Below are 23,451 nucleotides of genomic sequence, written 5' to 3'. Positions count from 1 at the left end.
ACTATATGCACTTTTGTTTGGACAACCCCATCCTGACCAGTAAGATGTTTTCCTAGTAACAAACCGTGGACCACCATTGACCTAAAGAAACTACTAAGCAAGAAATGTAGTGGAATTTAGTTGACTTGTGGTCCACTACACGCCTCTCAACATAACCAGATTTGCATGTCCCAAACAGTGACACTGTGCAATCAACCAGCACTCTGAGTCAACAACAAAAGTGCTGAGTAAATTTCTCTTGTTTGCCAACACGTAAATGCATTTGCCTCACAAATATGCAACTTGTAAACATAACGGCGATTGTATTTGCAAAAAAGGTTTCTGGTAGTGAAACATTCCTCAAAAACAATCGTTCTCCCCGTTTAAATAAGAGGTGATGGAAAAAGTTTAAAGGTTGTAGCGAGAAAAACTGTGTACATGAGATTAGGCGCTTTAAATAATCAAAAAGTTAAAAAGCTTTTGCTTTTTGGTGGAGTGATTTAAAAAAAAAAGGGAATTATCTAACTTGTTGGTCTTTCAATCTAATGCGTGTTTAGGGAGAGGAAATGGATAAGACAGAGCTAAAACCTAAAACGGATCTAGGAAAAAAAAAAGATAAAAGAGGGACTGTGTTTCTTCGCCATAGCAAAGTCACCTCCTGTATCAGGTGCATCCTGTTAAAACCACATCGTAATACTTATCAAATGTTTCCACGCATCTTCTGAGNTGACATTGATTCAATGTTGTTTCAATCATTCTGTGCTATCTGGGAGTGCAGCTCCAAACAGTCCACTCCTCTTTACCATAAGTTTTTTTTCAGCTCTCAGTGATCTTTCTGTAATAACGCAACAAAAAATAGCGTGGGACGACTAAGTTTCATCACCTGCTCATGTTTGTCTATTTTTTTCCCCTCCATCTTTGAGAGCATCCTACGCCCTTTACTCTGCGACTCTGAGCCACCAGGGACACCGACTCCTCCATATACAATGGCTCACTTTTCAGCTGTGGGTAAACAGGGGATGTAGCTAATATTATCTGCACAAAGATAGATTTTCCAGGCAGCGGAGCAGAGAGAAGCAGCTGTACATCCTGGGGAGGCCGGGGAGAGTCTCTGTGATGCCGATGAGCCTCGGTATGAGCAAGTGAGGATTGAACTGCAGTCCAGACACATGGGAACCAGAGCGAGTCTGAAAGTGAAGGAGGAAGGCCAAGCCTTTTGAAGTGTTTATGATGGAAAGCCTCTATCCTGGAAAGCCGTCTCGGATGCTTGTGTGCATCTACGTGTGAACAAAATGCGTAGCGGAAGAAACACAGGACAAACAATACAATAACAGCAACGGGAGGAAATGAAGTCAAGTGAACAGGAAGCCGCAGGGCTTCCCGTCCAAGATGTAGATAATTGGTGTTAATGATTGTGAGTGAGAGGGCAGTTGTTCACAGCTCCTTGGTATTTGAAGGCATTTATCAAAAACGCTTGCCAATGCAACAATGTGATACTTTATCATAGAAGTGACATGAGAAAGTTTGCACTTTTCTCAAAACAAAAATACTCTGTCGTGTACTGCAATATCCCTTCTTCTGTTAATAAGCTTTAGGGATAATCTATATGCAGTGAAATACGACGCAGTAATCTTGAGAGGATGCAAAACAGTATGTTTCGGCTGTTTCATGTTTAGGAATACACTAAACACTTTCACAGTGATGGAAGACGGAAATCCAAAGAACTACTTAAACCTTTTTGTAGGAAGAAATGCTGATACAATGGTAAATAATGCCTTAGAGTATTTTTTTATTTTTTTTATTTTTGCAATAGCAAATGCCTCATACAAATGAACAAGTACTTAACCAATCTGAAATAACTGCTGGATAAAATCAGCTCCCCACCTACCCGTGTGCTGCACCTGCAAGATGTTTCAATTGGGTCCAATGTCTGACTCACAGAGCAGAAAAAACAAGTGATACACCAGTGCAAACATGCCCACCATATTCAGGAAGTGTGATCAGTTTGCTCTCCGTTTGCATTGCAGCCCAGTGGATTTCACTTTACTATTGGAAAGACCTTTGATCAATAACAGAGGTAGCAGACAGGCTGACCAAAATGACAAGAAGAGATGTGGTTGTTATGGAGATGGAAGATGATGGAGTAATTCATCCCTTTAGCTAAAATACTCAATGACAGAAAGCATTAAACATTGCATTTATGGATATTACATTCCCTTTTTAATATATTTGCTGCACATATTCGTGGTATTCTTTAAGAAAGAGAATGCTTTTCAGTCATATTTACTAAATATGATTGAACTATCCCTGGGAAGCTTTTTGCAAGTAATTTGAGCTGCAAACCTTTGATTTCCGTTGGCCGATAATCACAAAATATGAAAAAAAAAAAAAAATGCGTTCAAAGTCTGGAAACCCAGGGCAATCCTTCAGGAGATCAGGCCTGCCTTTGTTTTCTACCTGAATCAACTTTTGACGACTTTATGTTTCAGATTAAATGCTGAAAACACAAACGAACAACAGGTCACGTGAAGATGAAAGAAGATTTAAGTACACCCACAGCATCAGTCAGAAGAAGAAGAAAAAAAAAAAGCATTATCACCTCCCAGAGATCAAGACACACAGTAAATGCAGATCCGAAGCAGAATGATGTGACTCAGCCCACTCGCCGGCACAATGGTTGCTTTATGACTGCTCATAGGTGGCCATTTAACGCTTACAAAGCTTCTCTATGAAGCTGCTAGGTAATTTCGAATTGACTCATGTGCACCAGCACATGGCTCTATGTGCACCTGCGGACCCCCATGCAGGCCGATCGCTTCTGCTGGGGCAGGAAAAAAGAAGGAGAAGAAGAAGAAGAAAGGAAAAGAAGGAAAAACTGTGAGTGCTGGTGAAAACAAAATGAGTGGTTACGATCACAGATGACCTGAGCTGTTTACAAGCTCAGGAATTTCTTCATGGAAAATATTTCCTCCAACACCAGTCAACACCAGTCTCGGTGGATGTGTTACTGGGTGCATGTCTCCCATTTTCCACATAAAACCGTTGACCATAAACCATGAATTCTTTGGTTAAAGTTCCTGAGCATCATAATGTGCTACTTAAAATCACTGCGTGTGGGCAACTAGATGAAAGAGAAATCGGTGATGTAAAACAAAAATAAAATCACGAATTAAAGACCTTTTTTTTTCATTAAGAAGCACTCGAACGGGTCTACTTGAATAGCTTTACTTCTTACCACTTGCATTACACAGAATCATAAACTAAATGGTAGTTCATTTAGATATCTTTCTGGATTGAATTTGCACCCAATGAAGAGCTGACTCTGCGCCATAAGAGGCTGTATGGTGTTAAAAAAAAAAGAAAAGTTACTGCATCCACAACCAACATAAAAACGCAAATATATATTTAGCTTGCAAATTTGGCTTCACATAAACTTACTTTCTAAAAATATAAAATTTATTGCCGAGCAGTGAGGTCAAGACAAACAAATAACATGTCAGATCAGAAGTACCTTTTGGAAGTAATGATCTTCAAGCAGATATTGAACATACTTTTCAGCTGCATACTTTTAAGTCTGTCATTCTGTATTAGAAAGGTTTTCATTGGTCTGATGTTTTCTACTCTTAAAGCAGAAAATTACCACAATTAATAAGAAAGAAAAGCTTGGAACGTGTGTGTTTAATTAATCAATATAATGTGTTTGACCTGAGTCAGTGAGTTAAATGAGATTTTCAATAATATTTTAAGACATTGAATGTGACTGTGTGTCACATTAAAGCTGGAAAAAGTCTGGAAATTATTTTTTATGGCCTGAAATTTTTTAAAACTCTAAAAGATCTGAAATTGTAACGGGGGATGTGTTCACTTTTAGATAGACTCTGGAAGGTTCATTCAGTGGTTTCTCAATATTCTTGGCTGCCATTTCAGCATGAAGACAAAAGAACGCTCCCAGTAAATCAGAGGAAAGCTTACTGAAAAGTAAAGATCAGGGGATGGATACAATAAATCTCAGAGGCGCTGAACGTCCCTCAGAGTTTGGTTAAATCAATTATCAAAAAAAAAATAAAAAAGAAAAGGAAGGAATACGATACGCATGTAAATGGCGTTTTGTGTCCTTCTCCAAGAGAACTCTGGCTTCAAGGAACGTTTATTTCCCAGCAAGACAACAACCCGAAGCATCAAGTCGAATCTACAGAGAAATGGTTTGAAGACAACAAGATTCCCGTCCTGGAGTGGTCGAGTCAAAGCCCAGACCTCGATCCCACGGAGAATTTATGGGTGGACTTGAAAAGCCACTCAACCTGTCAGAGCTTGAACAGCTTCGAGAGGAAGTATGAAGTAACATCGCTCCAGATGTGCAAGTCTGATTGGGACCTGTCCACGCAAACTTTATGCAACAACACAGTCAAACATGCATCTAATAAATACTGACTGGAAGGGCTGAATATATGTGCAATTACTTATTTTGAATTAAATACTTTTATCTAATTGTCATTTTGTAGAAATTAACTTTCATAAATGGGGTGTTTTTTTTGTTTGTTTTCTTTTTAGTGAGGAAAAATTGTTCATCTTGAATGCTGTAAAAGTTCTCTATTTGTAGCATCAGTTCGTGTCTGTCTGTTGCAAGCTATGTACGGTTCTATTAACTATTAATTATTATTAATAGTTAATTATTATTATTTTATTTTGCAACTTTGCTTCGCTGTGGTTCATAAACCCCACAGGTGCAGCAGAAAAGTAGCCATAAAACAACTCTAACTTACTTACTTCTTGACTCACATCCTAGCAGTGCAGGAACATATCTCCAACAAGATTTTTTATGTCTCCTTTCATCTTCATCTAACGATTGCGGACAATAAGAAGTAAACTTGTCTGAAAGTTTCCAAAACAGGTCACTGAAAAGACACAAGATGTTGGGCATGTGTTGCAAGGCCATTGGGTTCAGGGTTCACCCACGCCACTGCTCCAACTATTGTATATTCAAGTGACAGTGGAAAAATCTCTAAACAATGGACAAAACTGCTTGTGCTTTACACTTTTTTTCCACAGCCTTGCGGAAAAAGTAACTCCAAAAATATACAGATCAAAAAACTTTTACAGAAGTAGAAAAAAGTCATTGTGTGCCAACGTATCCGATCTACTTTACTCAAATATCCCTAAGTCAAGTGCAACCAACTCCCTTCAAAATCCAATTAACATATATGACTTCGTGTAATCGGACACATGCTGGACACACAGCCAGGGAGAGCTACGATGGAGAGATTTTGATCAAAAACACAAATGGACCAGTCAAAGTCCAGACATGACTCAAATTGAGCATGTCTGGAAGCAGATTGTGAAAAAAAACCACAAAAAAAAACCTGTCTGTGTCTAAATGTTAAAAGTTGGGAGAGATAAACCACCCAACAACTCGCAGCTTTAATTGAAGTGTAATATAGTTAAAACATTTAGAAATGTGGGTCATACGTTTCAGAGTTTCACTGGTAAGCCATTCGAAAACGCTAAATAATTTTCCTCTCATTTCACAACCCTCCACCACTTTGTGTTGGTCTGTCACATCAAATCCAACTAAAACATAATGAGACCTGAGGTAATAAAAAATAAGCACTTTTGTAAAAACATCTCCGCATACAACTGCTATTATTTTTGTTTAGAGCCGTGGACTTAAAATGACTATGACTAAACTCCAAGGGTGAACATGCAATTAAATCAAATTCACCATGAAAGCATTATCATTACGAGCATGTTAGCATATCAGTTGTGCATAATTGCAGCCCCATAAAACCACGGCTGTAAACCATCTACGTAATGGGAAAAAAATCATTTGTAATGACAAATCCACCAACATATAATTAGGACCCACCACTGCAGTTTGCTTTATGGTAATACCACAACTTTACCATGTTTTGCTCCCTTGCTAATCTTAGCTATTGCAGGCAGCTGTGTGTGCATGTGTGCGTGTGCGCGTGTGTCTTTTAGATTTAGCGGTATATTCTATTTGTGTGTTAATATCCGTCCTGCTGGAAACACAAAGAGAAGAGCCTGGGACACAGTCCTTGCCTTGTTTGCACTTCTCTGTCTGTCAGAGTTTCATTCAGTTCCTGGCGAACTGATGGAAAGTGCATGGCAGCTTAACCATTTTTAGCCCTTTGCACAGAGAGGTGAGCTGATATATTTGGAAACTGTAAAAGGCCTTTCTATCAGTAGACTTTTCACCGAATAGACTGAAAGAGAAAAATGTGTCATGATGTCCACAGCCAGCACAATTTAGGGGCTGATTTGGCTTCTCCAGAGTGAAGTAGTGAGAAGTGCCACCTGACTGTAATGGGAGGCTTGAAGCGACACTCGACTGTTGCAGAGATTCAACCAGAGCCTTTTAACAACTACAATTATATCACCAAACGTATTCGGTCGCCCGTCTTTGGACACAGGAACCTGAGTTACATCCCAGACTTAAACCCTAAGGATCATGCAACGTCTTCCACAACAAATATACTCGTCAGTATAATTATGGACCTTGGTTTCTTCACAAGTGCACAGCAATGATGGAACAGGAAAAGCCACTTGTAAACTGTTCCAACAAAGTCAGAAGCATAAAACTGACCAAAATCATCTTGGTCTTGTGACCTTTCACTGGAACCTAGGGGCAAACCCCCGCTACTGAAAGGCAGTCCCCACTTTGGCTTGACACAGAGCTGTCAGGCAAGAGCCGATCACCTGGCAACTACCGAATTCAGTTTCATCCACTGGATTATCAGACAGAGGCATATTTCATCATTTCAGGGATTTCCATGACAGTGTGCTTTATATCATTCCCCCAAATGCTTGTGTTGCATCTGGTGATGGAAAAGGTTAAATGCAGCTGCTCAGCCATGGAAGTCCATGACATTATTTATTGGTTGTACTGATAAGTCTGTATAAACTTTTCCTTTGTTTGTCGGTATGACAATGTTAGCAATAAGACCAGCAATTCAATTTCTAACATGTTTTGAAATATGCGGTATCTGCTGGAGACATGAATGCTTTTTGGAGGCTGTGACACATTGAGGATTTATGTACATTTATATGTTTCTTCACTAAATACCTGCTATAATGTGCCGCTCTCTTTCTGACCAAATCGTAAAAGCAAATTAGAGGAGGGAGTGTGAACCTCCGCAGGTAGGAGTGTGACTTAGACTGAAGCGGGAGTGATGTGCCTCGGGTGGCCTGTGTTGTTTAAGAAAGATGTGTGCAAACAAGAACATCTTCAAAGCATGTGACCGTGAAGTATGTGGGAGCCTGAAGATGTTTCTGAAGAGGCAATTTGGCTTGCTCACGTGAGCAGCTGTAGCTTTTATTCAAAACTGAAGGTATCTGGAGAAGACACTTCTTTCTGGAGCCCTCTCAGTCCAGAGTTCTTCAGTTAATAGTAAGTATATAGTTTTAGTGGTTCTTGCTTGTTTCAACAGGAGACTCAGATGTACCGACTTTCTCAAAATGCTCAGGTTCAATTAACCCTGAGTATCTTAATCTTGACTTAGGCTGGTTCACCAAGGCAACCTTGGGAAAAAAAAAATTGGTCCTGCAGGAAGTAATTTTAAAGAATGAGCATCTTTATGTCGTATAAAGGGGTAGAATAGCAGACAGAGAGAGAGAGAAGCTGTTTAGAGCAACATTCTGACTGAATCCAAAACTTTTGCATTTCTGCATTGCACAGTATGTGTATGGTTTAGTCAGTAAAATAATTTCTCCGGCTTGCCTTCCATCCAGGATATCTGTAGGGAGGATATGATGGTCACTGATTTGTATGGCAGGATGCTGTTTTTTTTGTTTTGTTTTGTTTTGCTCCGCAGCAGAATTTTAAGGAGAACAACACGTCACAATGATACTGCATACCCTCTCTGTGGTGACCGAGCTTCCGCTGGTGCTTCCACCAAAACTGGAACAGAGATCTGAGCCTGGGCTCCGTTCAGAATCAGGAAAAGACATCTGTAGAGAGATATATTATGTTTTGTGAACTCATCTCAGTTTGTTGAGCAGGAAAACAAGGAGCAACGGCATAAATCTTCTAAACCTATTCTCATTAGTTATGATGTGGTCTATATCATCTGATCATGTCAGTTGATATAGACCACCAGTGGTGGAGAAAGTACTCAAAAAATGTACTTAAGTAAAAGTACTCAAGTAAAAGTCAAAGTACCACATTAACATTTTACTTAAGTAAAAGTAAAAAAGTACTGGCTTTTAAAAATATTAAAAGTAAAAGTACTTGCTGAATACATAACCTAATCGCTAATATCATTAAGTGTGCCGATAGTATTTAATTTTAATACATAAGAAATGTGCCATTTTAATAAACAATGTCACAGATTAAACATGTTCTTATTGTGTTTATTCTCTGTAAGAGTTTAGACTTAGATATGTGATTCTATGCATCATAATTTCAGGGATGGAAACATCTTATTTCCTGTCCTAACGTAGCATGAACTTCATTAGTGACATTTATTTAGAAAGAAATCCAACAGAAAGGGGATAGAAAGAAGGTGGGTGAGGGAGGACATGCAACCAAGGAGCCACGTAGCAGAGTTGTAGTCAAGAACACCGAACCCGAGACTAAGACCAGCGCCCTGCGCTACATGACACAATAAAATTAAGTTTATCAAAATTGGTTCTCAGATTGATCTGAAAGATCCACATTTCCAAAAAAACACCTAGATATTAAAGACTTAGAGCTGAAATATATTTAACCAGTATCAATTAAAACTCATTTCATTCCGTTTTGCTTTCATGGCTGTGCCACAATCCACAGAGGTCTCCTGCCATCCCTAAAAGAAATAACGCCCTGGGCAGTTGCCCATACTGCCCATGTCAGAAACCACAACTGTCTGCACCATTAAACCATGAAACATAGCAATTAACGGTAAACGACACTATGAACACTGTCCAACGGCGCAACAAGAAGGAGCACCGTGACTGTTCTCATCCTCCCTCCCACTGCATGTTTGCCACCATGACAGGAGACGAAATCAATCAATGAGCATGCTCTGTGATCATAGTTCAACTTTTACTTATTCGGCAATTAAATAAATGTGTGTGTGCGTGTGTGTGTGTGTGTGTGTGTGTATATATATATATATATATATATATATATATATATATATATATACATACATACCTTGCAGTGTACACAAGAACAAAGAACGGCACTCAGTGAGGCTTCAGTCCCATCAACCTTAGTAAAGATCCGTCCAGAAGAATCGGATCGTTCCTGAATGTCATATCACTATATTGCACTTTGGTCACAGCGTTGTCCCATAAATGCGACACCTCAGTCAACACCTCCACACAATAATTCAGCGCATGAGTGACAACTTTTTTCATCGCAGATGCAACATGTGTCTCTGTACAGCTAGCTTTGCTAGCATCACGTCCACATAGCTTACCTTTCTTTAAGCTTTCCTTCCAAGTGACGCTAAAAGTTGGATAAAGTCCCACCGTCTGTGAAAGCGAAGCGCTGCTGGTTTTACATGTCGTCATATCTTATGATTTATGCAGCTATTATCGTTTAGTTAGACATCTTCTCCCGCTCAGAGGAAACCACTGCGCATGTCTGGAGCTCCGCGTGCGAGTAAAGGTGGAGGCGATGGGTGACAACAGACACTAAGTCACGTTATGCTTGGATTTTACGGCGCCACCTTAAGACCCTGAACTTCACATTTTAACGGAAAAAAAGAGCAACGCGACTTGGATGTAACGAGCAACGCGACAGTTTTGTAGAAATGTAGTGAAGTAGAAAGTACAGATACTTACTGTAAAATGTAGTGGAGTAAAAGTAGAAAGTACCCATCATTAAATCTACTTAAGTAAAGTACAGATGCATGAAAATTGTACTTAAGTACAGTAACGAAGTACTTGTACTTCCCACCACTGTAGACCACATATCACAACATGCTTATGTTGTGGTAAGTACTGCCATTGATGAGTTTATAAGCATGAGGAATATCTCTCTATGCTTTCCATACATCCTATTGCGTCTGAAAGTTGCACAGAATGAGGCGAGCAGCTATTGTTTAATCCCATTGTGAAGCTGCGACTGAACATAACTTTATCTCCACATTTCTATTTGCAGAAATTGAGAAGATGATGCTGAGAATGCAGTGCGGTATAGTAAGAACTCACACTGTGCCACTTTAGGGTCTGCTGATGGGCTTTGCCTGTTAAAGATTTGCTTTTTATGCAAACATTAATTTGACTGTTTATTAAACTAGTAATACACATTAAATTGATCCAGCTAATCTGCCTTCAGTATAACTCACATTGCAACCAGCATTGCCAAAGACCATTTAACTCTGTTGCTTCTCTTTGATCACACATGTGGTTAGCCGCTGCTAAAACAGGAAGGTTTAACTTTCCCTGTGCTAAATCAAGAGTGCCCTACATAGCTCATGACTAAATTATTCAAAACACCTTTAAAAAAAAAAAAAAAAGAACCGTATTAGCGTCAATACTGGCAACAACAATGTAATAACGTTGAGTTTGTTTGCACAAACAATTATTATTATCAGATAAAGCCGAGATGCTACTTCAATACGATGCAGCCTCGCTAATGCATTGTCGGGGACGCTGGGGAATCCAGTCAGATTTATCGTGAATTGCTGTGTCTCAGGAGTATGGTCTCTTTGTCCCCCAGAGCCTATGCAGATTAGACGATGGCTGTGAGTGAACACAGATGGGAGAGATGCTCAGCAGTGGAAAACAGGGAGTGAACCAGTTTAATGAAAGCATCATGGCACAGTGAAAAGCCAGTCTAAACCATTGCAGTATTTCCTGAGGGTAGGAAGATGGGATGGTATGCATGCTGGGAGCTGGAGGCCTGCCTAGTTTCAGGAGTTCTGTCGGCCCCCTGTGGGCTTGCGGTGGCCCACTCCCTCATCTTACAGGCCCTCCAGGGAACAGCCAGAACATTTTTTTACTGGTTCCATCTCTGCATAGCACAGTGGATACATTGGGTTGAAAGTGACACTTCTTTTTTTTTTCTACACTCAATGTATATTAATGCCATCCATCCCTCTGCATTGATTCATCAATTCATACATTCGACCAACTCAATCCTTGAAGGGTCTTTGGGGTTGTATGCATATTTTTGGGCAATGTGAGAAGCTTGACCAGCATATATAGCAGCATATATACAATCATCTCCTGGACCCATTTGTGTCTTTTTAATTATGTTAATTCTTTGCATGACTTCAACATGAAAATATTCCTCCACGTCTTTTAGTGTGATGAATTTATTTACAACGCAATGCACTGAAGACTACACAAAAACAACAACAAAAACATTTCTTATCAATAACATCTGTAACAAAGGCAGCCATATTGACTTTTAAGGTTTGTGTTAATCTTTCTACCTTTAGACTTCATTTCAACTTTTTAGGTAAACCTCTAACTCATAAATGAGCAGCACTTTATAACCAGTCACTTTGTACAAATCATTTTGTTTCTCGTTTTGTAAAATGTTGAGCTAAAAGACTGCAAGTCTGTGAAGTTGGTAGTATTTGGAAAAGTTTGCATTAATTTAGGTTTAAGCATCACTGCTTGACACCAATGTCTAAGATGGAAAGCTTAATCAAACATGGGTCTTCTAAAGTCAGTAGTTTTTCTGGCAGATTACTTTCCCAAGAGACTTTTGTGGTCACTTTCTGATTGAGGGCAGAGAAATTGAATCTTCAGATCCAGGATTAGATATGGAAATTTAGATATTTAGTCAAGAGACAAATTTGGAGGGTACAAAGGTGAAATTTCACTGTCACACCTACTGACATGTAAACACAATCAGCCCTGGGCTGACCTCAACTTTTACTGTGTTTGACCCCTTTTATTTGGATGTATAGCGTTACCACTAACACTAGGTGATACATGTTTGTTACCTTCATGCAAATGATCCCAAATTGTTTAATAGATTGCCCTGAACTTCATAAAGGAAATTCAGCAATGATCACTCTTCATGTACACACAAAGGAAATCTGTTTCCATCCACAGACAGACTGCAGTTGAGAGAAGTATTAGTGTTGGAGTATAAAAATATGTCTCAATATACAGGTGATATGGAAGAGCTCTGACACCAAAATCCTGAAGTATTTTTGACTAAACTATGCCGCTGACATTTTACTTACAACCTCAGGAAATGCTCCAAGTTTTTAAGTCGCATAAAGTCAACTCGCGTGCTTTAGAAAACGCAGAGACAAAATCCGAATGAGACCTTGTGACCTTGGAGACCGAACAGAATTCCATGCAGCAAGATGGGGGGGGGGGAAGCAGTCAGTTGCATATTATTGGAGGTATATTTCATTCGGTGACACAATGCACGTGCTACATATAATTACACAACAGATCCCAATGTGTTTGACCATAAAGATGTGTCGAGCACGGAAAAATGTGGCAGCTGTGGAAGACAGTGATTGTGTACTCATCTCCCCGCAAAGCAATAGCGTCATAAACATTGTGGCATCTTGCTGATGTCCCCAACATGAGCTGTCGTCATATTCAATTACCAAGTCAACCTTCTCTCAGCTGTGTTGAGGAGCTCTTGATGCAGTGCTATGTTGCTATGATGGAGTGTTCCCTGATTGGGAATTATGCATGGTTGTAATGAATACCGCAAGACCATGGAGAAATACTCAGCATCATTAATCAAACCCGTAACCACCTTCCAAATTTGAAGCCTTGTACCGCTGTCTAAAATGTGTTCAGCAACATGATAAAAATCAAGAATATTTATGAGTAATTTAGCATTTTGAGGCTTTTTATTTGATTGAAGACCTTATATGTATGAAAGAAATACCCCAGAAACACAAGATGACAGTAGGAGCTCCACAAAGTCTTTATGACTTTAAAAAGTTACGCTTTGATTGTGAATTTCTTGTGTACTACAAAATTTTTGCATAACAGAAGAAGTTCTCAGTGTAACCAGGGGAGACGTTAATAAGCTCAATTTTAAGACGCAATTTCTAATAAGTACCTCGATTTGTATTCACTCACATAACAACCAAATTGGACTGATTGAAAAATATTTTTTAGCTGTTGCAGTTATAGAGAAGAAATTTCTGGCCAGTATGTGAGTCTAAATTTTATACTTTTTAAAGTGTGAGTAAGCTCGGCTCCTTGGGCCTGCAGATGGCAGCGACAGATATAGAAACCCTCTGATGACGAATGCAGTTTAGTTTGTGTTATCAGAGTATAATTGAAAGCTAAAGACTTTTATTCATGAGGAAAAAAATGTTTAATTATTCAGTTCAGCTTAGCTTAGCTTAGCTACATTTGTTCAAATCAGAAAAAAAAATTGTTATGACTAACACACTTACTGGAACTATTTGAATTAAATGTAGACTTGAACTTTTGTTTGTTCTTTTTCTTTGACTTGATTTCAGTATGTGTTTTCCTTGCCTTAGTTTAATATGTTTTCTCTGCACGTTCTTCCACATTTGTCTTTATTTTTGCCTTTTAGTTCCTTCTCTTTTGTGTTTTCTTGCTTCGTTGCTTTATCCGAAGTGAAGCACTGTGTTCCCCTGCTGTATACAAAAAGTGATTTTGTCAGCAAACTGATATGTACAAACGATAAATAATTTGAAGTTTCTCAAACAATGAAAATCTAAAAAGTGACTCAATGCTTTATAGACCCAGCTGTGGTTTTTTGATGGAAGGAGAACCTCCAACCCACTCAAATCTTTAGCAGCCTCTAACAGGCATGTTTTTTTCATTAGACTCCATCTCTTAACTCTGACCAGCATCCCTCAGTCTGCTGATGGAAACCATCCACCAGCATGATGCTGCCACCACCACTAAGCTGTATGTCTTCATATAAAGCATCTTGCTTGTCCACTAAAAGGTTGAACTTTGGCGTCACCACTTCACAATTATGCACTTATTATTTAGGCCTATTAAGTAAAACCCAAATAAAATCTATTGAGGTTTTGTTGATCTTGTTATGTGACAAAATGTGCAAACATTCGAGACGTATTAATACTCACAAACATCGTGGCATGTTTAAGAATGCTGAATATGAATTATATATATTTTTATTCAACTCCAGCATATTTCACAATCACATGAGAAAGGGGGGCTGTGGAGATATTAATGCATCAAACACCATAAGGATAAAAATGCAGCGTTGACGTGGCGCAGTAAAGCCTGAGGGCAGACAGCCGTCTGTACATATTGAACAATATGGGAGCTGACTGCACAAACATCCTTCCTGACAGGAACTAGTGTGTGTGGCCCCTTCCTGCCCCCAAGATGGGAACATAGAGCAGTCGGACCACATCTAAAGCTACCATGCTCAAGTACTGAATACTCCTTATTATTAATTAAACAACAAATGAAAAGCAAGAACTTACTAAGTATTCATGTTTAAAATATTTTTGTTCTAAATTTGTAAAACATTTTTGCATAAATGTGAGTGAAGCGACCTGCCTGACGGGGACCTTAAAGGGTACGGATGGTAACCCGGGGTTGCCATGCAAAACAAAAAAATGGCCTAGTACTTTGTGTGGACTCACTGCCGCCGCTTAATTGGACAGCATATATTCCATATTTTGGAATACATTACAGCTTACAATAAAGATATTTAAAATACTGAAGCCATACAAGCCTTGGAGCAACTAAAGTAAGGTAACATAAATGCTATTTTATTTTACTAGTGATTATAAATGCAGCTGCTCAGAGCACACAGGCAAATCTCTTCAAAGGTTCATTTTGTTTCTTGGTTTTTCAGCAAGTTGAATAGAAGAGTCATTATTTTGCTTCTAATTAGCATTTATGCAGGAAAAACAGAGGAGTAAAATTGCTGCGTCACTTATTTGAGAAATTAAAAACTGATTCTTTGGCAATAACCAGAGGCATTAAATCAAGAAGGCCAAATACTTCCAAACTTTAAAATGTTCTCCTCGTAGTTTGAAGCAGTTTGCAACATATGAAGCTAATTTGTTATTTTGCTTTGGCAGTGAGGGGATCCTTCATGTTGGTTTTAACTTAAAATGATCTTTCTGCTTGGATCTCTGTGCTTCAGCGCACAAAGCACAGCCTTGTCAAACTCCAGGACAGGAGTCATAAAAAAACCCCCAAAAAAAACGTCCTACGTTTATTTATTAAAGCAAGTTATTTTGATTCATCTAATTCCAAATGTGATGTTTGTCACCATCACCGGCCTAAACTCTGCTCATTTTCTTTGGTTTTAGAGACATTTAAAAAATCACTTAATTGAAAACACTTGTCTGTGTGAACGGATGTGGGCACCACTCCAAAATGTATTCTTGAGATGCCTGTGCTGGAGTCAATTCCAGATGGATCTGAACTGAAACCAGATGGCCGGTTGCAGGGAACGTAGTCTAGGTACCACTGCGCGCTGCATAGAGACATCTCCCTTTTGAGGGGACAGGCACTGTGATTTTGGTCATTAAAGTTAATAATTAAATGTTTGCATGGGTGTCAGTACACATAAAAAGAGATAAATAGAAAAATTATTTTCCATCACAAAGAGGCAAGATGTGCATTGTAATCTATAATGGTGTGAATTAGTATTTATCCCCTTTGTATGTTTGCTACACTTCAGTATTTCAGAACATCAAAGCAATTGAAATATTAGTCAAAGACACACAAGTAAACACACAATGCAGTTTTGAATTAAGGCATATATCATTAAGGGGAACAAAACTGCGTTATAGCCTTGTGTGAAAAAGTGATTGCCCCTCAAACCCAGGTCGGGCCGCCTTTAGCAGCAACGACCGCAATCAAGCTGCTGCGATAACTTGATACGAGTCGTTTACAGCACAGTGGAGGAATTTCAGCCCAATCGTCTTTTCAAATTTGCTGTAATTCAGTCACATTCAATGGTTTTCAGGCATGAGCAGGCTTTTTAAAGTAATGTGCCTCATCGACATTCGTGTCAGAACTTTGACTAGACCACTCCAAAAGTTTTTAATTCTGTTTCAGTCACAAACAGATGACGTTCTCCTTCAGTTTTTGCTGGTAGACGGTAGGACTCACGATTCCAGTGTAGCAGGTTTTCCAGGTCGTGAAGCAGCAAAACAGCCCCAGACTATCACACTACTGCCACCGTATTATGGCTATGATGTTCTTTTTCTGAAATGTGGTGCTAATTTTGCCACAGGTGGATTGGGACACACAAAGAGTTCAACTTTGTGTCTCGTCAGTCCAGAGATGTTCTCCTAATGGAGATCATCAGGATTTGTTCTAGAAAAACTGAGACAAACACACAGGCCATTTTTTGCTCAGTCTCTTTCTTGTGGTGGCGGCATGAACTCTGACCTGAACTGAGGGAAGTGAAGCTTACAGTTAACTGGGTGTCGTTTTGGGGATTTTCGTGACCTCTTGAAAGAGTCGTCTCTGTGCTGTTGGGATCATTTTGGCTCTGTTTGCAACTCCTGTTTTCACCATTTGTGGATCATGGCTCCCACTACAATTCACTGAAGCCCCAAAGCTTTAAAAGTGTATTTGTAACCATGTCCAGGTTGACAGATGTCAATAATTTTGTTGATGTGTTGCTTTTTTTAGCCAACTCCATGTTGTTAGACTGGGTTTATTTAAGTGAAAACTTGATTTTACTGGGCTGGCAGCAGTTAGGCCTGGTTTTGGCATATGAAATTAAACACAGCTTTCCAAATAACATGGGTAATCACAGGTAATTCCTGATTTTACAATGGGGAAAATTACTTTTAACACAGACTTGTTTTGGAGAGCTTTTCCCAATAAGTTATCTTTGTCTTATTTAAAAAGAGGGGCCACAGAGTGTGTTCCAGCTACATGGGATCACACTCCTAAGCTTCCCTGGTTTTGGAGAGGACAGACCGATGGATAGTTAAACCTCGGATTCAGGATGAGCAGGGTGGTTTTTGTCCTGGCTGTGGAACACGGGACCAGCTCTACATCCGCAGCAGCATCATGTTCGCCCAACCAGTCGACATGTGTTTGTGGATTTGTAGAAGGCGTTCGAAAGCATTCCTCTGGGAAACCTGAGGGGGGCACTGCAGGAGAATGGGGTGCCAAGCCTTTTGATTCGGGCCGTTAGGGTGTCAGAGCTTGGTCTGCAGTAAGTATTGATCATTTCTGGTAAGAGTTAGACTCTACCAAGGTTGACCTTTGTCACCAATTTTGTTCATAACTTTGATGAACAGAATTTTTTGGTTCAGGCAAGGAGTTGAGGAGATCCTGTTTGGTGGCCTGAGGGTTGATTGAGTGTCTGCTTTTTGCAGATGATATGGACATATTGGCTTCATCAGGTCATAATCACCAGCTTTTGCTGGAGCAGAGTGAGAAGCAGACGGGTTCAGGATCAGTGCCTCCAAATCCAAGGCCACTGATGCTACTCTTTCAGCATCAGGTTGAAAGAGTAGAGTGGTTTCTTGATCGGGGAGGAGGTCAAGTCCAGGTGGACGAGTTTAATTATCTCAGGGTCTTGTTCACGAGTGTGGGAAAAAGTGGAGTGGGAGATCGATAGGGGGATTGGTACGAAGTCTGGAGTGAAACGGGTGCTGATAGATAAGTCAAAAGATGACGTTTTCAACTTAAAGGTTGATTTATGTTCCGACTTTCTCCTATGCTCACAAACTTTGGGTCACAACCAAAACAACAACATTGGAGACACAAGTGACTGATTTTTTATTTTTTTTTTTCACAAGGTGTCCAGGTTCTCTTATAGAGATAGGATAAGATGCTTGGTCTTCCAAGAGCATCTACTAGTAGAGCTACTACTTCTGTGCTTCGAGAGGAGCCAGTTGTGGTGCCTCCAGGATGCGTTCCTGGTGAACTGTTCTGGGCATGTAGCTCTAAGAGGAGACCCAGGACTAAATGGCCTATGTTCCTCAGCTGGATGGATGGATGGGTATTTGTGTTTTGTTGAGATTTATTGACCAAAAAAATGTCTGAGTGACAAAATGCAAACAGATGAAATATGGGAGAGGTAAATACTTTCTTAGTACTGTACGTCCTCCTCAGGAGATACACGTGTGCAATACTTAGAACCTAATATTTCATGTTACTCAACAACAGGTTGTGGTTTTATTTAACCAGATGCATTGTTCTAAAACTTGTACTGGATGTACTTTCAGGAATGTAGAACATCTGAGTTTTTCCATCAAGTCAAATTTGCATCAGCCTCAGGAAAAACAAACAGCTGTCTGAAAGTAAAAATGAAGATACATCTTTCATAAAAACAAGTCAAATGTTCCTTTCTGCTGATGCATTAATGAGATGTTTTAGGTTTATGTTTCTAATTATTGGCCCTCTTGAAATTCCACCTTACACTGAGATTTGTTTAAAGTAGATGTTTTTTGAGAAGTGAATAACACAAATGAGCTTTGTTTGACAGTTGTGTTAGCAGAAACTTTGTTTCAATATTTTACTTGAACACGTTTGACCAAAAACACAAAGAGTTAAAGGTTGTGATGGAAGCAATATTGGTCAGAATAATCTGACTCACACAAGCAGTTTACAATTAAAAAAAAAAAACATTTTCATAAGCTTGTTCACTTATTTGTATTAGGAGAGAATGACAAAATAGTAAAATGATTAAATATGACATAATTCCTGCTTTTAGGGTTGCTAAAGTGATGGATGCTGTAGCTAACTGAAGGATTATACGTTCATTCTGCCCAAAGCCCACCTCCCACTAAAATATTTCCCTCAAAATTAAGTGTTATTCTTATGTGAACACCGCAAGCATCTGCAGTTGGAGAGAAAAACACATTATCCCCCTGGCCAAACTTCACACATCAAAACACAGGCGCACACTCACAGTTGCAAAGGGAGGGCCAACAAACCAGAGCTGAGTGGGTTTACAATGTTTGTATCTGTAATCCTGCAGGTGGTCTTTCATTTCCTTTAATAATCATAAAGTCTACTTTTCAACTCTACCACATACTAGAGCATTTGAATATGTTGCACTGTGGGAGTTGACTTATAGTCAGTAAAACCTGATCACACTCCCTCTAGTGGGCACAAGTTGACAGGGTCCTTGACATTTAAAGTATTTAGCTGATAAAAAAGGAAATAATTTGTGTTTTTGATTTAGAAAAAAAACTGTAATTGATAGTGATTGATAGAAAAATAAAATGAAATCATTTTGCTACTTCAGTGTTAAATCTAAAAAATACCTAAAATATGCAGTTGTAAAATGGTTATAAGTGAAGCAGTATTTTTAATGCATACAGCAATGAGCTTAGGGCAAAATTCAACTAAGATGCAAAGTGGCTTCCAATCAGTGAATCAGTTCATGTACCTCAATGGAAATGAATGCAAAACCCTCAGCTGTTTCAGCGGCCTCAATGTTTATCCTCTAACAGATTTGTCCTCTCACTGAACTCTGCCCTCGATCTCCCGTGCCATGCCACCGTTCCCTGTCATATCTCCAAAAACAAAGTATAACACCTTCTCCTACCTGACAAAGGAATTCATTATGCTTTTCCCCAGAGGAAACCACAAAGGGCCGTCTCAAATGTACTTGTGGTATGGCAGAGCTCCAGGAGATAAGAGAGCACACTGAAGCGCTCACAAGAAGAAGACCAACTTCTGAACCTGTCAATACGGCCAACCGAACTTCTCCTGAAAAAGAGACAAACCAGAAAACTAACACATACAACGACATGATTACAGTCGTACAGCACACAAATCCGAGTGCTGCAATAACCAGTAAACTGGAAGGCTGCTCAGGAAAAGACTAGTTGCATTTATAGTGTGACAAGCAGAAAAGTTAGAGGGGAAAAGGGTGTTGTTGGGACAAGACAAATTAATTTAATTTGAACAAAGTGTGAAATTGCTTACCTGTTAAATCGCAATAACGTCAGGGAGTTAATATCATCAAGAGGAACATCATCGAGGAGTTATTATTTCAGCATCATCGGGTTGAAAACCTGGAAAAGACACTGCATCATCAATGAGGAACCCTCCATATGCTACTGGCTGGGTGCCATCGAGGCAAAATCCTCATTAAGTTCTTGTCTTACCTTCGTAAAAACGAGTGAATATATTCGTCCAAATTGTAAGCTGCTACTGTTTGTGTTTAGATTATTGAGAAAGATTTAGTGGGACAGTTGGTAGCAGCTTATTCATTAGACTGACTAAAGTATCTTATTTTTCCATTAAAAGGGCACTGGTGCAGCTGGCAAGGGCCCATCGTTGGCTTTCTCGCCAGGCATCAGGTTCCAACAGTTTGACAAGATGCTAAACTCCTGCTAATAATGAGACGGGGCAATGATTTTGAATTACTTACCCTTTCTGACTCGGGAGGGATAAGAAAAAAATAAAATAAATCAAGGTTATTTAGTATTTGGAGTTCATGTATGCTTGGCTCAGAGAGACTAGCTGATCCCCAACATGTGTGATAAGAGAAATAGCATCGCTACATGACTGTCAGGGGACCTGTAGCAGTAAATCTCCATCTGAATCTATCCCTCCTTTGATTATCGGAATATTTCAGCCTCCATCCTGTCTGAAACGGCTGAGCGTTGCACGATGTGAGGAGGCGTGAGGCCTCCATGATAAATGATAGCTTACAGTCCCACACATAATCCTCTGTATGTCGGGCACGTGCAGCTGGACTCCAAGCCAGCGCTTTTTCGCAGTTCCAGAGAGGGCGGCGATTATCCGCAGTTTGTGCGAGTAGCTCATTTCCATGTCAAGTTGATTTCCTAAAGCCAAAGAAACAATGGCGTCATCACGGAGCACGGTTCAGGAAAATGTCAGAGCGATAAAGGAAATATGTCATTTGAATGTTTTGGGTTGACATTCAGCCAGGGCTGTTGACATCTGGTGAAGTACCTGCTAAATTTGACTACAACACTTGTTGATTAAAAATGTTATTAATGTGTTAAAGAGCTGGGGAGTCTGTGTAACTTGGCCAGTTACGCAAAATCTGAGCTGTTCAGAAGAGGCATGGACGTTACACAGATGTTTGCTGAAAGCAAGTTTAGTGATGATTTTTAGGTTTTGTTGTAACATGTAACGTATGACAACAGGGTGCCACTGTACTGTAATATTCTTAAACAGCTCTGACAGAAGTAATTTAAAGTTTTCAGCATGTACAATCCATGGATGCACCCACCATGGAGAAAAGTTTGTGTTATAAATGGACCTCAAGTACAAAATGTCATTATATTTTACAAATTGATACATGAAAAACAGAACATATGCTCACAAATGTCATTTTTATCCTAAATGAGATTGCATTTGTGATTTGACAGAATAGTTCAGACGTTTTAAAGTGAGATTCTGCGAAATCATTAATGATAGCAGTTCCCTTACCATTATAGTACAAGGCTCTCCAATTGAGGCAGCCATTACTGATAATAACTTCACATAACCTCGCTTTAAAAACTCTAACCTCGCTCTTTAGTTCTTTCAAGTTTTATAGTTTCAAGCCAAGTCTGCAGTCAACATTTTCTGGGAAATCTAATGGTCCTGTTTTTGTAACGAGAAATTCAACAAATGGTAAATGGATTGAACTTCTATGGTGCTTTTCTAGTCATGCTGAGCACTCGAACCGCTTTACACTTCAGTCACAATCGCCAGCCGCACTCATAAATGCACACATTTAAACATCAATAGGCAGGTTGGTAGGCAACTTCAGGGGCACACCGGTATGTGGCAGCAGTGGAAGCTGCAGTCAAAGCCATCACCTTTAGATTGCAGGGAACATGCTCTTTGATAAAGGATCCAAATGCATATCTGACTCAAGTAAAATGACTATTGTGTAAGGAAGAATAATATGGAGAACTTACAGAGGAAAACTGCAGCAAATGCAGGTCTAGAAAGACTGTCCAGAAAAATCCAGCAGGAAACAGAAAGGCTTAGATACTGGTTGTGTGAGTGATTGCTAACAAGATACAAGTGGTTGATTACAAAATAGATGCACCTGTTAGTGAAGGCCAACAGGCAGACTGATGGAAAATGAAAAACAAACACAGGTGATTAAAAAAAGTACTCAACGAAAAAGGGACATCGTTTTGAATCTACAGAACAGAACACAAAAAACAACTAAGAAAGTAAACAGAAAGAGGCGAACTGAAAAGAATATGGCTGAAAATTAAACAGATATAAACACTAGGGAAATTATGCAAATAACCCGAGGATCGTGACACTCTTCTCACTCAGAAAGCTGAGCAACATGTTGCTAAAAACAAATAGATTTGGCATCAGATTTGTTGATTTTAGAAAAATGTAAAAAGCACATATAGCCCAAACCTGGAAAGAATTCCTCATCCTGAAATTATATATATATATATATATATATATATATATATAATTCGACTTACTTAGAGTCAGCCCCGTCATGTTCATGAGGAGAGCTGCAATTTTCTGTTATTAAGGTTAAGTAAAATGTAACTCATGCTGAAAGATTATTATTATTATTATTAATGCTAAAACAAGACTTTTCGGGAAAGACTTCTTTAAAAGTCATCTTTAGAATCAGAACAGAAAAGAAAACATGTTGCATCGTACAGTAAATCAGGCGCTAAAGCCCAGATGTCAATCTGCATGACCCGGTAGCGTTGACCGCTGTTAGATTATTCCATCAATTGATGATAGCAGGGAGAGCAGCGCCACGCTGCTGCTGGATTGTGATTGGTCCGAGCGCTGAACTCGTAACATAAAGCGCTCCCATATAAACCCGTGCAGACCTGACATCGGTGCAATCTGTCATTCAAGTCAAAAGGATAGAGAGGAGTGCACAGTAGGAGGAAATTACTTGTTCCAGCCTAGATTTGCTCAGCCGAGGCTCCAGGAGCGTTCATTCTTATGAACTGCACACAAAGCAGGAAGCGTCTCTGTGCATTTAGTTGTGCGATCTCTTGCGCTGAGAGGACAATGCCTTTGAGGACCGGACTTTTTCTCCTGATGGTGCTGAATGCATCTGCATATGAACTGGAGCAAAACGAGTCCTATTCACCCAGGAGAGTACGCTTTTCTGTCAACAGCCCTTGTAAGTAGCAAGATGCCTCCATCTGCATACATTTCAGAGAGCACTGCTTTATCATTATATATATATATATATATATATATTTTTTACACATCATTTACACAAATGCACTGGTTTACCTACGAGGAGATTTTTTTTCTTCTCCTCATTTTTTTCTTTCTTTCTTTTCTTTTTTTTTTGGCCTATGCAGGCTTTTTCTGTGCGATCGAGCGAGTAGCTTCACGGGTGCGGGATTAACGCTGTGGTTTTTGCCGGTGTCCTGCCGGCAACAGATGAGCATGGAGCTTGGTGCTGACACCTGAGCGCACAGGCTGTGTCATGCTGTTAGTCTCTGTCTCCGCTGCATATATCAGCGTAGTGGAAGACTTTTAATGTAGCGTTTTAATGTCAGCTTTGAAGTTAGGGATAGAAGTAGGTTACATTGGTGTACATTTTTTTTCCAGCTTGGTTAAAAAAAAAAAAAAAAAAAAAAAAAACCCCCCACCCGGGGGGGGGGGGGGGTTTAG

At 39.5% G+C, this 23,451-nt stretch overlaps 1 protein-coding gene and 1 long non-coding RNA gene across 3 annotated transcripts in view; one reads left to right on the top strand and one right to left on the bottom strand.

Moving 5' to 3' along the window:
- Positions 1 to 7,556: 7,556 nt before the first annotated feature.
- Positions 7,557 to 21,821, bottom strand: LOC106963211 (uncharacterized). The gene is made up of 5 exons (XR_001428148.1): positions 21,747 to 21,821; positions 19,792 to 19,880; positions 19,409 to 19,572; positions 7,855 to 7,947; positions 7,557 to 7,733 (listed from the first exon to the last, which is right to left on the bottom strand). It is a non-coding gene; the product is annotated as an uncharacterized LOC106963211 (long non-coding RNA).
- Positions 21,822 to 22,635: 814 nt separating this feature from the next.
- Positions 22,636 to 23,451, top strand: part of stc1 (stanniocalcin 1) — an 8,830-nt gene continuing 8,014 nt past the window's right edge. For both annotated transcript variants that reach the window (XM_015058009.1, XM_015058008.1), the window contains exon 1: positions 22,636 to 22,948. In XM_015058009.1, the coding sequence (XP_014913495.1) occupies positions 22,765 to 22,948 (184 nt within the window). In that variant the 5' untranslated portion in view covers positions 22,636 to 22,764. The remainder of the gene's footprint in view (positions 22,949 to 23,451) is intronic.

This window comes from Poecilia latipinna, unplaced genomic scaffold, assembly GCF_001443285.1.
Source record: "Poecilia latipinna isolate Pla-1442-1.1 unplaced genomic scaffold, P_latipinna-1.0 Scaffold1507, whole genome shotgun sequence".
Lineage (NCBI taxonomy): Eukaryota > Metazoa > Chordata > Actinopteri > Cyprinodontiformes > Poeciliidae > Poecilia > Poecilia latipinna.
Note: the sequence above shows the minus strand (reverse complement) of the source record. Positions and strands in the feature narration are given on the sequence as shown.